The sequence below is a fragment of the Lactuca virosa genome, chromosome 2 (assembly GCF_052849685.1).
Source record: "Lactuca virosa cultivar CGN04683 chromosome 2, Lactuca_virosa_CGN04683_v6, whole genome shotgun sequence".
In the NCBI taxonomy this organism is placed as follows: domain Eukaryota; kingdom Viridiplantae; phylum Streptophyta; class Magnoliopsida; order Asterales; family Asteraceae; genus Lactuca; species Lactuca virosa.
In genome coordinates, this window is record NC_136427.1 from 309353523 (window position 1) to 309370305 (window position 16783).

At 36.4% G+C, this 16783-nt stretch overlaps 1 protein-coding gene and 1 long non-coding RNA gene across 2 annotated transcripts; one reads left to right on the forward strand and one right to left on the reverse strand.

The window, feature by feature from the left end:
• Positions 1-468: 468 nt before the first annotated feature.
• Positions 469-3058, forward strand: LOC145157185 (uncharacterized). Its single transcript, XR_013737150.1, has 3 exons — positions 469-1166; positions 1613-1741; positions 2893-3058. It is a non-coding gene; the product is annotated as an uncharacterized LOC145157185 (long non-coding RNA).
• Positions 3059-4833: 1775 nt separating this feature from the next.
• LOC145158768 (uncharacterized) lies at positions 4834-8252 on the reverse strand. The gene is made up of 2 exons (XM_079077616.1): positions 7694-8252; positions 4834-4880 (listed from the first exon to the last, which is right to left on the reverse strand). The coding sequence occupies exons 1-2, from the start codon at positions 8250-8252 to the stop codon at positions 4834-4836; spliced, it is 606 nt and encodes a 201-aa protein (XP_078933742.1).
• Between the last annotated feature and the right edge of the window lie 8531 nt (positions 8253-16783).

The window sequence follows — 16783 nt, forward strand, 5'->3', positions numbered from 1 at the left end:
CCCTTTAGCCCTTGATCCCATAATTTCCTTTCATAATAAGTCCTGGAATTACCAACCAGCCCCTAAGCCTTCAAATCTTTTCAATTTAAGTCCATTAATTACCAAACGCACCCTAAATTCTGAATTCCTTCTCAAATTAAATCCAAAACTTACACTTTTAACCCCCAACTTCTAAAATTATGACAATTAGCCCTTCGAGACCATCCTTTGATATATAATTATTTATTTTAGGGCTATTAATCGTTCATTAATTAATTTATTTAACTTAATAAATAAACGGGTGTTACAACAAAAGCCCAAATTTAGGGTTTCCCAAACCCAGACCAACTCGCCGAGTAGGTCACTTAACCCGCGTCACAAAAACTCAGTCCTACTCGTCGAGTCATCCCTCTGGACTCGGCGAGTAGACTTCTTGACTTGAGGTGTACCTTTCTTTTCTAGGTCTTCTGAATTCGGGGTGTTACAAACACATCTAAATTGCGAGATATTTCTTGTCATTCCTCCCTCATCCGCACAACATCTAGAGATGAAACGATTAAGGATGTATGAATCGATACGTCAGAGATAGTTTGTCGTCGGTAAGTCCAAGGAAGGAGCGTGGAGTACTCGATCGGAGTGGAAGGAGTCCGGTGAGAGCTAGAAATTCTAACGCTCTTAGTAACTCAAAAATTAGCAATTCAATTGTCAAGAGAAATCCATTGAGCGTAGAAACACAAAGGAGTTTCCATGAATCCTACCGATTAATTCTCCTAAGCTTACACCTAAAAGTAACGGATCCGATTATCAGTCTGTCACAAATCGATCTCCGAGAAACAGGAAAACAGGCGACATGGTTCATTCCAAGGAGAAGATCGATCAATTTTAACCTAACTTGTTTTTCCCCATTTTGTTGTCGGAGGCAGCGGCAGAGGTGGTGGCGGTGGTGGTGGTGGTGTATTAACAATCAATTATGGGGCGGATAATGGAGTGGGCGAGTAGGCCAAATCACTTGGGAGGATTACCAAGGAAGAAGATGATAATGGCGGTCAGAACATTCGCTAAAGTGGTTGCAAGTCTCCTAAACTCAACTTCCGTTCATAACCTAGACACTCTCCTTAACCTCGTCAAATCTCGACCTCCTGGTGTTCCTCTCATCGTTTTTAGCAATTACATGTCCACGCCAGGCAGTTAGTCTCTTTTTCTTTACTTCTCTTCAATTTAATCATCTCTCGTTTTTCACTTCTCTTCAATTTCATGATCTGACTGAAATTAGGCTTGTACTTGGCCTAGTGCAATTGCGTAAGCTTCTCTGACATAGTACTGATTGAAATTTGACTAATATGGGGGTATTTGATTGTGTGTTGTTTGAGTAAAAGAGTTTCTTTCAGACATTTTCGATTATTGATCTAAGGTGGAATTTACAAGAATCTATGAAACATATTAAAGCTTTCCTTGATTGTCCTTTTGATTATCCCATTTCATTGATTTGAAGTTACGATTATCAGTTTCAAAATGTAGATCCAAAATCCTCTCGTTTCTTGATTTTTTTTGTAACATTTCTGATGAAGAAAAGGCTTGTATAGTTTAGGAAATTTGGAGCATTGTTTAAAATTGTGTTGGGTACTTCTGACAGGTTGGTTGATCCTGCTATGTGGGGATTCAAAGGTTTCCCAACATGTAATGTTGATTTGCAATGATGGGTACTAGCTGTTGAAGACATTTGCTTCAAAAATCCAGTCATTTCATAGTTTTTTCAGGCTTGGTATGTGACTATTTTTGTGTATATATATATATATATATATATATATATATATATATATTCAAAGTTTTATGTTTTATGTATGTTTACATATGAAATTCTTGACTGCTACTTCCTCACCTGTATGTATTTCCATTGGAATGATACTATCGTTAGAAGAATTTGAATAATGATAGTAATCTAAGACGTGAATTGATACAATAATCAACTCCTCACCAATAACTAACAGGTAAAGAAAGTTTAGTCATTTCCAAGTTAGGTGTTGTTTCTTTTTTACTTAATGGAATTAGTAGGAAAGATTTAATCCAGTAAGCTATATATAGGTGTTTCTATTTTACTCAATGCAAAGAGAACGACTTTATAGAGAAAGCCATAGAACGGAGTCTTCCCTATTAGGTCATAATTTTTTACAAATTTTCCCTCATTTATTTTTTACTTCCTTTTTCCCAACGCTTTATCTATACATCATTTAATAAGAAATAAAGAAACATGTTAGGGCTATAAGCCTTGTTCATAAGCCAACTTGGGGTTATGATAAAGGATTGAAAAATGACCATTTTATATTTAAATTTGCATAATCCGTTTCTTTTATAAATATGTGGAAATATGCCATTTAGTTTGAACATTTATAATTTGTGAGTTTTTTGTTACATAATATTTTAGTAATTAATTGGAAACAAGACTAGAAGTGTGTAATGATTCACATATAAATCACAAGTGAATCACATATAAATTACATGTGATTCACATGTAATTCACATATGAATCACATGTAAATTACAAGTGAATCACATATGAATTATATGTGATTCATATGTCAATCAGATGTAATTCATATATGAATTACATGTAAGTCACAAGTGAATCACATATGAATTACATGTGATTCACATGTAAATCACAAGTTAATCTCATATGAATTACGTCTATATGCACACATGCATTTTGTGTGAGTGTCCTTCGTTAATTATTTTTTAAAATTTTCTTATGAATTTCACATTTGAATCTTAAAAGATACAATTACATGTGAATATCATATCATATAATCACATGTGAATCTTACATGATATAATCACATGTGAATCTTACATGTTATATACATATGTATTTTTGTGAGTGTTCTTGCATTAATCATTTTTTAAATTTTCTTGTAGATTTGGTAGAAGTTGTGGAAAATATTGAAGAGGTGAAAAGTGATAAATTGAAGAAAATATGAAAATCTTTACACGAAAACATGAAAACACTTTGAAAATTTGTGGCATTTTTTGTTTTTTTATATTTTATTTTGTATAGAATAAAATACATGTACTATTGTGCTTACAGATTAATAAATAAAAATGAGTTTTTTTTATGATATATACTTACGAATATTATAGTATAAGAAATATGCAGATATGCACTTGAAAAAATATGCATATATGTACCTACAACGTTGATTTTTTTGGTTAAAAAAATTAGAGTTTTTTTTTTTAAATATTTCAGTTTTTTAAAAAATTGCAGTTTTTTTTTGATATTTTTTTTTTCAAATTTTTTAAAATTTTATGTTTTCTAAATAAAAATTTAAAAATCTGCATTTTTTAAAAAAATCAAAAATTAAAAAAAAATAAAATAAAAAAATTGATTTATTATGTTAACTTATACACATTTTTATTAATATTTCCAATAACATAAAAAATAAACATTAAATTAGATTGGTAAGATGACGATCATGCTCTTAATGAGTTAATTCTGATCCAACGCTCCACATTTAGTTGTCGGGTTCTCAGGAAACTATGAGTTCTCAACGGATCTCACCCGTATATATATATATATATATATATATATATATATATATATATATATATATATATAGGTAGGTTCATATGTGGATGAACAAATATTGTATGGATATAGGGATTAATATAGGCCAATCATTTCAAAATCATAAATAAGGGTAAAATTGTAATATTTACTATTAATTAATTTTGGTAATTAAATAATTAACTCTTGCATCTATTTAATTTAGGAAAATTACTTTAATGATATAAAACCCTAGCCATCACCAGAACACACAAAGACGTCGACATCAATATCTCCCCCTGCGTCTCTACAACCGCCAACCATATAAGTCGCCCCATTCAATCGCCGGCAAAAAAAAACAACAACGACCCTCTCGTCTAACACCGTCTTGCTCTTCTTGTTCTCCCGTGTCTCCTTTGCTAGAAGTTTTTTTTCCAGGTATATTCTTTTTTGATATTTTTGTTAATACGATCTGTTTTTTTAATGTTTCAAAGTCCATTCATTTTTTAATATTTCTTTGCTAGATTGGCTTTATAATGTTCAAAGTCGACTGGTGTTTCACATTTGATTTCATATTTAATCTCTATTTTAATAATCGGTTGTGTTTCAATTTTTCCTTCACAATATCGATACTGATGAACATCTCCTATAATATTTAATTAATTTGTTTTAGTATTAAGAAGTATTAACCTAATTTGGATTTTTTTTTGTCTATGGTAGTTTTTTTGTTCAATTTTTTTGGTTTGCTTGCTACTCCTAAGTTCTTGGCAACATGGTGGTATTGATTGTAGTTTTCAACTGTTTTCAACGATCATGCGATGGTCTAGGTAGGTAGCTGAATTGGTTTAGTTGTTTGATTATAAAATGTAACTTGAACCCCACAAATAAATTTCTCAAATGGGTGTCACTGTGTTGCATGTACTATTGACCGGTAATGTTATCACATTTTGATAGAAGCGGATTATGAAATCAGAGATATTGATATTGAAGCAAAGGTCAAGGTAATGTCTAGTTTCACATATATGATGAAATTTTTATTCTTTGAAATTTGATTATGTTTTTTTTTGTGGGTTTAGGTTTTGAAGAGGCTGGCGTTGATATGGGAAAAAAACATGGAGAATGAGAGTATATTCTTGCAGAATGTATTCTGTCAGAATGTTTAAAACGATTCTTAGCATAATATTCTTTTAGAATGGATTACTGTTTTTGTTAGATTTTGATGTTTTTTTTTTCTTTTTTAACCTTTCTTAGTTTTAATCTTTAAGAAGAAATTTAATTTCTTAACCACTCATATTTGTTTTTTAGAATTAATAAGATTATTGTTTATAGTTGTATTCTTTAAGAATTGATGTAATTACTAATTCTTAAAGAAAAATTATGTTTCATATAAATTCAGTATTCTTTAGAAAAATTTATTGTTGATAGTTTGTGTTATATTATTTAAGCGTGTTAATTCTCAAAAAATATTTTGAATATAACCATATTCTGGAATAATAAAATCAAACATATCTTTACTTGTTTATGGTTAATATTTGTGTCATTTCGATAGAATAAAATCAGACATAATTAAAAATTACATTTGAATTAAAATTCAAATAATTAAAATGTTAGAATTCAAAATTAAGATAATCAAATATCCTTTAAAATCTGAAAATTTTCTTTTTAAAACTTATGTTACCTAATTTGAAAGTAATGCAAATGTACAATCTTACTCTTCAATTAATTAAATGATATTATTTTATTTTTCTTTAATTTAATAATATAGATAAATCACTTTTCTTAAAATAACTAAAACAATTGGTCCACATTCATCCTTACATCCACAAAATAAATATCATCCACATTATAACCTAGCCCTATATATATATATACATATATATATATATATATATATATATATATATATATAATTTATAAACAATCACAAGAATGTATTTCTTACCACTTAAGCTAGGAACTGTAGTGGGACCACACATATAGATATGTATAAGCTTAAGAGGTTCAGATACACTGTGTTTTTGTAACGCCTGGTTCCTGGTATGCCCTTAATTCATTTATTTATTCATTTTGGAAGGGCTACTCGACGAGTTGGTGCCCCTAACTCGTCGAGTACAAGGCAGTATATGCGCGAGTTTTAAGTGAGCTACTCGACGAGTCGGAGACCTGACTCGACGAGTAGGACAAGCTGGATGAAACCCTAATCTTTAGGGCTTGCACCCTATTTAAGCATCGTATCTGGCCTCCATCCCAGCCTCCATCACCTCCAAACCCTAATCTCGAAGCCCTAATCAAACTTGAGTGATCTAGAGCTATTTATTGCCATTTTTGTGATTAAAGCTAGAAGAAGGAAGCAAAAAGCTTGGAGTTGCAGAAGGAAGGTTAAAGATCCAGAGCTAAGGACTCATTTCTATCTTCATAGAGGTATAAAGCTTATACCTTGGTTGTTATTCACTTAAATCTCCTTCTTAGCTTGTAGGTTGTCATTTTTGGGTCATGTCCAAGGTCATTCCGAGTTTTGGACCTTTGGGGATGTAAGGACTTCAGATCTGGGCACTCTTGAGCTGTAGAAGCTAAAAGTTGCCACCTTTATTCAGCCATGACTCCATTCTATGACTTAGACCTTCATTTTGGCTTGTTTTGGGTGTTTTAGCTTCATAACACCATGCATGCACGTAAAGTTAGCAACTTTACGTGTAATGCTAGTCTAAGGAGTCCAGATCTATGAGTTAGAAGCATTGGAATGGATTAGAATCGACTGAATGGGTATGTCACATGGAGGACTCGACGAGTTGTTCTTGGACTCAGCGAGTCGGGTCGTGAACCCTAACCCCTTTTCTGGTTGTGAGTGAAACCACTGAGTATTGGAGATGACTCAGTGAGTTGGACAAGATTAGGACTCGGAAGCTGAAGAACTCAACAAGTTCAAGGAGGGACTCGACGAGTTAGAGTCAATATGTCCCGATGTTATGACAGGAAGAACTCGACGAGTCTAGGAAGGGACTCGACGAGTTGACTTAGTTGACCACGGGACTGAGTTGTCCATGAACTCGCCGAGTTGGGAGATGACTCGACGAGTTGGAGTTGACTGGGAGTTTACCTTGACTTTGAATTTGACCAGGATGTTGACTTTGACCAGGGGTAAAATGGTCATTTTACCCTGAGAAGGATTATCAAATTCTGACTAAGTATTATTGTGATATTGATAGTCGGGGAGTCGTTGGAGCAGCTATCAGATATTCCTCACCGTGAGTTTTTGCAGACAGCTTTGCGAGTTGAGTTTTCTCCAGTAAGAACGAGTCTAAGGCACCAAGGTCGGCCCGATTAGATAGTAGTAGTTCCGGACCACGGTCCGATGCTGGGTTGGGCCCGAAGTAGGTTTATATGTTTTCCGGATTCCGATCCGATGCTGGGGCGGTCCCGAGGAATGCTTGTATGCTTGTATGCTTGATGTCTTTGTGATTCTTGCATGTGTGTGTTATGTGTTCCGGGCTTAGGTCCGATATCGGGGCAAGCACGAGGAATGTCTAGTTAATATGTTATGATAGTATGTTCTGGTCTCCGTTCCGATGTCGGGACGGTTCCGGAGGAATGTTAGTATGTTACCGGATCTAGGTCCGATGCCGGGGCGGGGCCCGAGGAATGTTTCATGCTAGGATTATGTGCTTATGTTATATGTTTGTTGATATGTATATGTATGCCGAGATCTACTTGATGCCGGGCGGGGCTCGATGTCGGGCGAGGCCCAATGCCGAATAGGGTTTGATGCCGGCGGGGCCCGATGCCGGGAAAGCCGATGCCGAGCTTGACTCGATGTAGCAGGGTGGGGCCCAGGATATGTTATGTGATATGTGGTAGTTGGGGAGACTCACTAAGCTTCATGCTTACAGTTTTCAGTTTTGGTTTCAGGTACTTCCACTAGCAAAGGGAAGGGCTCGGGATGATCGCATGACACACACCACAGTTTCAGTTTGGGATGTTTTAGACTCTCATATTTTTCTCATGTGATTTTGATACAGTATTTGACACGATGTTCTGAGATACATGATTATGGTTTTCTTTATGATGATGGATGACTTATGATTTTATTATAAATGATTTAAAAACGAAATTTTTGGTCTATATTTTTGGGATGTTTCAGTTTTGTTATACTTTTGTGTGGAGATTTGGAAAATTTGCCTTGTTTACAAGCAGCACAAAGTATATCATTGTCAAGTTTTAACGATGGTAGTCCTCTCACAAGATCCTTTCCAATGAGTTTGTTGATATAACCAAAGTTGAGGTGAGAGAGTCTTATATGCCACAACCAACTAATGTCAGAAGCAACTTTGGAAAGAAGACAAATATCAGGGATTCCCTCAATTAGTTCAATATCAAGAGGATACATGTTCCCATTTCGTGGGGAATCAACAAGGATTCGCTTGCTGGTATCTATAATCAAACTCTTGGGTTTGGTGAACAAAACCTCATGATGATTGTCACACAGTTGTGCAACAATGATAAGGTTATTTTTAAGACCATATACATATTCTACACGTTTAACGGTAAAGTTCCCGTTCAATATGTTTCCATGTCCTATAACTTCTCCTTTCATGTTCTTTCCGAAAGTAACATACTTACCTGGCATTGTGATATTGAAATCTATGAGATATCCTTTGTTCCCGGTCATGTGCCTGGAGCATCCACTGTCAATGTACCATGTATCGTCGTGTGATACCCCACCACAAAAAGCCTGCATTTAGATAGAAGGTTTAGGTACCTATGTTTTTTGGGTCCTTGAGTGTTAGCTTTCTTCGGACTTGTTGGAATTGGGACAACCTTTTCATGTTTATCATTAACCTTTTTGTGTTTTGTTTGTTTTTCAGAGACCTTGTTTTTGGATTTCTTAGAGGTTTTCTTTTGAGGTTTGGTATGAGAGAAAAATGGTGGATTGGTGAACTGAGTAGGAATTCCTAGAGAAGAAAATCCATAGTTCACAGGCATTCTGAATTTATCAAACATGGGAAACTGGGTATTTCCCCCGAACCGATTGGTCATTGGAAACCTGGAGTTTCCCCTAAATATGTGGTTCCCTCCTATGGATGGAGTAAAACCACAATATAGACCAAGAATAGAATTCATAGGGTAATTACTATTCTGATACATGAATGGGTTGGTTGGAACAGGTATCGGTCTCATCATTTCAGACCAATCAGGAAGATTGTTAGGTCTGGAGCTATTCTGATAGTTGATTTCAGTTTGGTTTGGAAATCCAGAATTTGAGAAACCATGATTTGAAGGAGAGGTTCTTTGAGTCTTTGAAGTTTTGGGAGGACTGGTATGTCTGGTCTTCCATTGGCTTGGCTTAGCCGTTGGTACTCTATTGGTCTTTATATCCTTGCCATTATTTGTAGTCTTAACCACTTTGGGTTTTGAAGGTTGGACTACAGTTGGACCTTGTTCTTTTAGAGACATCAATTTTCTCTTTTCCCTTATCTTTAGAGACATTAGTTGGCTTTACAATTGTATCTTGTTGTTTAGGGATGGGTGAAGTGATTTTTATTGGAACGAAAGGTCTCTTGAGTTTTGCAACAACAGTTTTCTCATTACTCATAGTCTTCAAGGTTTCATCCTTCCTGACTTGAATTGGAGACTTCCCACTCTGTTGATTCTTAGAGTATTTACATCCTAAGTCCTTTGTTCCAGAGACTGAAGCATTAAGAGATGGAAATGTTTCTTGACTGAGGAATTCAATAGGTTCAGTCTTGGAATATCCTACTGGCTCATATGATTTGGGCTGTTTATCACTAGATTTTGAGTCAGGGACATTTGATTTTTCAGAAGTGGCATCTTCTGAATTGAAACTTTCCATGGTTGGACATTCAAGAGAAAATTCTACTGAAGAGTCATACTTAGTGTCCAAGTTTGGAAGATCGTGGGATGATATGACTTCTAATGAGATGCTTGAGAATGAAGTGGTAATTACATCAGGACTGCAAGTTACCACCTCTTCTTGATCCTCATCGTCTCCAATGAAGAGACTTGGATCACATGCTAACAACTCTGGCTGAGTATTGATGGTTTTGGTCCCTTGAGAATGGCATGTGAGTTCTGTTCAAGAAGGGTTTTGGATGCCTTATAACTATTGATTTTTGTGTTGATTTGGGTGTACATCTCACGATTGTCTTTTGCAATAATGTCACGTTGATTCAATACAATTTCATATTGTTCAAATGACGTAAGATGTGCCTCAGTTTTGATTGCAAGGTCATTCTCTAACTAAGCCATACTACATCTTAATTCCTCAAATCTGAACTGAGTGACGGTCAGTTCGTCTTTATAGTAACTGACACGATATTCAACGTTGGTGGCATATTCTTTGATTATTTCAGAAATATGGTCAGTGTTATCAAGAAAAGGATCAATAGTTAAATGATTATCACGAAGCATGAAATGTACCTTCTCAAAAACTTGTTGATGAATAGGAGAAGGCTCTTTTTCATCATCAGCCATGAAGCAGAAGTAGTTCTTGTAAGCTTCTGTTTCTTATGCTTGATCTACTTCGTCATATGTTTCCCAGACTTCCATATTTGGAGTCTCCATGACCATGAAGGCTTTGTCTTTTGACTGCTTATTGATTTGTTTCGCCTTTTAAAGGTAGTATGCTTCATCTTTGACCTTATTGGTCTTCATTTTGCAATCTTTGGTGCAATGATTTTCACTTTGACAATTGTGGCACCTGATTACTTCATTATCATCACATGACTTCGACTTGTTATCTTGAACCGTTATGTTTGTCCTCTGAGAGTTGTAACTTTTAGAATTTGAATTCTGAGAGTTGAAGCTTTGTTGACTATTGCTTCCTCCTTGGAAGTTTCCAGAGTTCTTATGATAGTGTTGGGGTTGCTGATAACTTTGTGCTCTGAAGTTCCCAGTTGGCTTGTTTACAAACTTCTTGAAGTTTGGATTGAACTTGGTCAGGAGTGCCAAGCATTCTTCATACTCATTTTCCTCGCTGATTTGAGGAGATTCCATTGTGGTTCCAATGAAAGCTTGATGATTATCCATGTACCCATTTGCTATCTGAAGAGGTTGTTGAGTTGGCATGTAAGGATTCTGATTGTACAATTTATCCATACTCGAACTTTGATAAGGATACGCTCCATATCATTGGTTGGCAAACTGATCAGTAAAGTGGTTTGGGATTGGATTATGATGATCAATCAAGTTTTGGGAAGGATTTTCCATGGATGCTGAATTTCCCATGACAAGTCCTTGATTCTCAAAGGGAGTTCCCTGAGCTAGCTTGTTGACTTTAGGCTCATGTTGTTGAAGTTCGGCGTACAGATAAAACAAAGACATGGTGTCTAAATTGGTTGTAGTTTGCAGTATGATCATCCGCACTGTATCCCATTTAGGAGATAGGTTGTTCAAGAATTTCAGATTGAAATCCTCTTGTAATCTTGCACCTTTCAGCTTCTTCACCCTGTTGACAACAATTTTGTACCTACAATATGCATCAAAGAGAGTTTCATGAGGTAACATTTTGAAGTTGTCCATATCTATCAATGCGGCTTTCTTCCTGTTTGCAAGAATCTTATCAGTTCCCTTGAATTGTTTCCTGAGTGCATTCCATACGTTGAAGGGTGAACTTTTATCTTCATCAAGAAGTTGCTCATGGATGTCATGAGGAATTCCAAATAAGAGCTCTTGCAATGCCTTAGCCTCAAACTTCTTGATTTTACTCTCACGAAGTTGAGTAGGAGAGGAAACAGATCCAGAAATAACTTTGGAGGTTTCAGGAGAGACATCGGCTTCAGGAACTCTGATATCCTTCAAAAATTATGCAGTATGTTTCCCAGTGGAAATGAAGGTCCAGATGTCAGAGTCATGACCTTCTAGGTAGTACTTGATGCGATCTGCCCATGAAGTGTATTCACTAGGCACAAGGATAGGTGCACGATTTCCTGCTCCAAGACTGTTTGCAATTAAAACCGAATAGATTAACATTTTGGTTTTGATTCACACTTGCCATTGAGAACAGGTTATACTAGTTTGAAACTTGAAGAAAAAATATTTTTGTGAAAATTTTTTCGAAGTCTCAAAGTCAATCACTCGAGCTCTGATACCAACTGAAAAAAAATGAGAAAATCAGTAAACCTTAGATTAGAAGAGTCCAAGTGTTGGAAATACTGAAACAAAGTTTCAGAATCGTCGGGTGGAAAGTAATGCGGAAAATAAAGAGTTGTTAATCACCAAGTTAATGATAAAAACGTTTTTTTGTATGTTCAAGATCAATGATTCAAAAGTGTCTCATATTCATAAAGATTCAGTGACAACTGTTTGAATAGTAAACACACTAAAACACTCAAATGGCTCTTTGAAAACTAGTTTAAACAACAATTATGCAGAATGAGCAGAAATGAAGCAGAAAGAGCAACTTTATAATGGATCCCAAGGGGCCTATTTATAGGCTTTGCAAAAGCTCATGACATGGCTTGACCAATCAGGTGTTGACACGTCATCATGACTTAGTCATCAATTGACACCTTTGCCCTACTTAACGGAGAATGGATGGAATAATCTAATTCTGTTAGGGTTCCATCCAAGTTATGAGTCTTCATAATTCTTGAGCCTTCTTGATCAACATTGAAAATATGGTGAGCAACATGAGCATCATGTTGCTCAATTGTCTTCTAAGATGTCATTAACTTCCAGAAGTGTCGTTGATCAAGTTGAGTTGTTTCTTGAATGTTGGAATGTGTCTTGAACTTGAAGATGTATAACCACGTGTTCATGATGGACCATGAACGAATTACATGCGCCATTGAGAACTTGGACTTGCCATTATTGTACATAATGTGCCATGAGCAATCTCGTTGAGCCATCAATGTGATCATGTTGATTCATCAAAGTCTTGTTGAGCCATAGAGTTGTGGATGAGCCAATAATGTTTCTGATAAGCCATCAATATTCTAGATGATCTACCAATATCTTGACGCTCTATATATAATCTATATGTGCCATCTGAGATCATGATGGTCTAACTTGTTTTCAGCAGTGCTCCATGTTCAGCAAGTGCTCCATGTCAACTGCAAGTGCTCAATGTGTACAACAAGTGCTCCATGTTCACTTCAAGTGCTCTAACATATGATTCTTCAAACACTTGTTGAATCTTCAGGATCTTTCCAACATGAAGCATTCTGATAATTTTTGTTAGAGAGATATAGACATAGACTCAGCTTATTTCAAGTGACAATCATATAAAAATATTTCCAACAGTCTGTTGACTGTTGACTTTCGTTGACCGTTAACTGTTGACTTTTTGACCAAGTTTAACTTTGGGTCAAAATTGAGGATTTTGGGGTATTTATTGAGATTCTATCTGGTTCTTGTGTTAGTGGATTCGCGGGAGCAAGCAATGCTGAAAAAGGGTCGTATCGCAGTGTTCAGAGTTCTTCGATTCAGGTGAGTTTCACCTCATTATACCCGTGGGTCAAAGGTACCAATGTCGGCCCACTAGTTTTGGTTATTTGTTAGTAGAGGGATGCCTTAAGGACTATATATAGTCATGTAGGATAGACTACAAACTCTTGATCTAGGCTCTTTTACCTGTTCCTTGTTTGGTTGTGGTTCCAGAGTAGGATCACCTGTCCAGGTGTCTATCTCATCTCTGAGTATCTACGGTTATGCATCCCTTGGATTGTTGGTAATTAGTATGTTACTATGATGTAGTGATCTGTTAGATTTGTATCCTGCTATATAGGATGTTTTTATGCTGTAGACTGTAGTGATTTGTTAGATCTGTATCCTGGTATATATGATGTTGCTATGCTGTAGTGATCTGTTAGATATGTATCATGGTATATAGGATGTTGCTATGCTTTAGTGATATGTTAGATCTGTATCCTGGTATATAGGATGTTGCTATGCTGTAGTGATTTGTTAGATCTGTATCCTAGTATATAGGATATTTGTATGTTGTAGTGATCTATTAGATCTGTATCCTGGTATATAGGATGTTGCTATGTTGTAGTGATCTGTTAGATATGTATCTTGGTAGATAGGATATTGTTATGCAGTAGTGATCTGTACATCTATATGTTATCTATACTTGCTGGTTATTATCTGGTGGAGTGCCCTATGACTGTATGTGGTCATGTAGGATAGCCTGAGAACTCTTGATCTAGGATTTCTTGCCTGTTCCTTGTTTGGTTGTGGCTCTAGAGTAGGATCATCTGTTCGGGTGACTATCTCACCTCTGGTTACTTATGGATACGCATTTCATGGAGGATAGTTGGTAGCGGAACAATGTGCGGTATGAGGACTAGTAGGCGGTAGTGAGTTGTATGATTGTTGCTTTCCTATTATTACGTGTATACTTGATCCTAATTGTTTATATGTCGACATATGGTAGTGGTGGGTTGAGGCGGTCCTGCTTTGTGTTGTAGGCCAAGATAATCGGTGCGGGCCGACTGTAAGCCGAAGGCACAAAGGCTCGGGAAGAGCGGTTAGGTTGAGGCGGTAGGCCAACAAACCCGGGGTATTCCAGCCTGATAGCTGAGTGGACTCGATGCATGATTGTATGATTATCGTATGGGGTATTTTGGGGGAACCTCACTAAGCTTTTATTCTTGCCCAATTGTTTATTGTTTCAGGTATCATCGGTCATCATGGGAAGTCGAAGGCATGGATGTACACATTCATCAACAACAATGGAGATTCCTGCACTTTACTATTACTCTGATTTTAATAAATGTATCTGAAATAAATGTTTTTCTTCATAATGGATTTATAATTGGGAAGTTTTACTTCAATAAAAATAGTTTTTTGGTTGTGAAAATGGTACGTTACAATGTGTCTTCTAGGGATGAGCATTTAGACCGGGGAACTGGAACCGGATAGAACTGATCGGGCTGGGACGATATTCTTGTGGATTTTTGGAACCGGGAAGCGGTAGAACCGGCAAAAACCGGTAGAATCGGCAAAAACCGGAACTGTATGTTGCTATTTCTCGAGGACCGGTTCCAACATTGAAGACACGACAAGAACCGGTAGGAACCGGAACTGGTAGAACCGGCAGTCCGGTTCGGTTCCTAATTTCCACCAAGTTCGGTTCCCGGGACAGTTCCGGCCGGGCGGTTCCGATTCTCATCCCTAGTGTCTGCCGTGCCCATACATTACATATACACCATACTTATCTAGATTCAACCTAACCATTACATTCCATGATTCACAAGTTTTCTATCTCCTTTCTTATTCCCCCGCTCGATCCTCAGGTAGTTGAATGGTTCCACTAAATCTCAATAAGTACAATGTGTCTGCATCGCCCATACACTACATACACACCATATTTATCTACATTCAATATCACCATTCTATTCCCCGGTTCACAAGTATTCTATTTATTACATGGTAATTTTTTCTCAACTTACCATGCTAGCACTTCTTATCTCAACTCACTTAATCCCTGGCAACTTAATGGCTCCACTGAATCCACAATAAGCACCATGTGTTTGCAACGCCCATGCACTTCATTCACATCATACTTACCTAGATTCAATATTACCACTTCATCACCTGATTCACAACTACTCTGTCTCCTTTCTTATAACCCAATTTTCAACATGAAAATTTCTTGGGTATTCATCTTCTTTAGTCCCCAGCTGCTTACAAGCCAACTGTTGTGACTTTCTCACTTCTTAAAAAATCTATGCTTGATACATCAAAATATGTATCTTACCAAGCATACTTATCTTTCACATCGGGAGTCACACACCCCCGATGTTTCTAACTTCTCGTTCTTTATATGACACTTGGTCATTTTATTCTTTACTTGGACTATGCACTTAATCTTAGACTGTAACATCCCAAAATCCAACCATAATTTCTTTTTGAAATCAGAGTATAAGTTTTACCAAAAGGTTTTATTCATAATTATTAGCAAATCATAAAGTTATCTTCTCATGTCATATCAACATAAACATAATAAAATTGCGGAAGCTAAATCATGTTTTGAAAACCATAATGTCACAAAGAACATATAACCAAATATCTCTCCCCCCCCCCCCCCGCGAGAATGTCCAGATATTCCAATCATGTCAGCTCCTTTCCCTTCGATCCTGGAGGACCTACAACTAAAAACATAAAGTAGCAACTGTAAACGTAAGGCTTAGTGAGTAATCACAACACTCCCCCATTATACATATCATACACAATATACATAATAACACATACTTCAAGTAATAAGTCACATATTACTTACATTCTATCACATAAATGCTAGCATACATCCTCTAGATGGTATCACTAGATTCCTATCATGACCTCACCGGGAGTTGAATGCTTACTCGAAACGCTCCTCATGGTTTTACCGGAAAGGCGAGGACCAACCACAAAAGGAAACACAACAGGCCCAAGCACATACTCATGACATCGCCCTATGAAAAAGAACATTACACTCTCTCTTCCCCACTAATGTTGGAAGAGATTGAAAACATCCGCTGGAAGAACACATTGCCAAGGAAACGAGGTCAAAAGGACAAAACCCACCAACTGCTCTCTCTACCTCTTTCTCTCTGCTAAAGATTCCAGTGAGAGTTTCGATCGACGACCAAAATGACGATGACAACTTCCTTCCCTCCGAATTGTTCTCCTTCTTTCCCGACCTTCCTCCGCAACGTCGATCTTGATGGGTTTTGAGCATTCTAACACTCCTATGGTGTACATGCAACCCTAGAAATCTTGGATCTATGTTTGACTAAGATACATGCAAATAATTATTTTTCCAAGGTTCTTATCCTATCTAGCATGGCATGGGGAACTTGAATCAAATAAAGCTAGTAGAATTACTTACATTGTAGTTGTAGTTGATTGCTTGGAGTTTTAGAGCCTAGCACCAATAGTGTGGATGCCTCAAATGGAAATCACAAATCACCACAAACTTGGAATTTTGAGAGAATAGTAATCACCTTTCTTGAAATCGGCCCTCTTACTTTACTCACCACAACTAGTGTGATTTCAAGAACCAAAGCCTCCTTTATATAGTGTGGTGGATTAGGGTTACATCCATGTAAACCCTAATACCCATGTCTTTTCATTTCCATGAGATCCATGGGTTAAAGCTCCATGGAGTATCCATGGACTTTCCATGCAAGCCTAGCCCATTCCAAATAAGCATTAGCCCACACTATATAAATACAAGAGCCCATATTTAATTAGTCATACTTTTGATCTCTAAATTAATCCTAGATTAATTATAGATCAATACTAATTAAATAATATGATTTT

Coding starts and splice junctions, on each gene's coding strand:
- LOC145158768 (XM_079077616.1), bottom strand. CDS start 8,252: ATGCAGGCTTTTTGTGGTGGGGTATCACACGACGATACATGGTACATT. Junction 4,881..7,693: donor TTGTGCTGCTTGTAAACAAG/GCAAATTTTCCA, acceptor TTTTTCTTTAAG/AATTAGTAATTACATCAATT.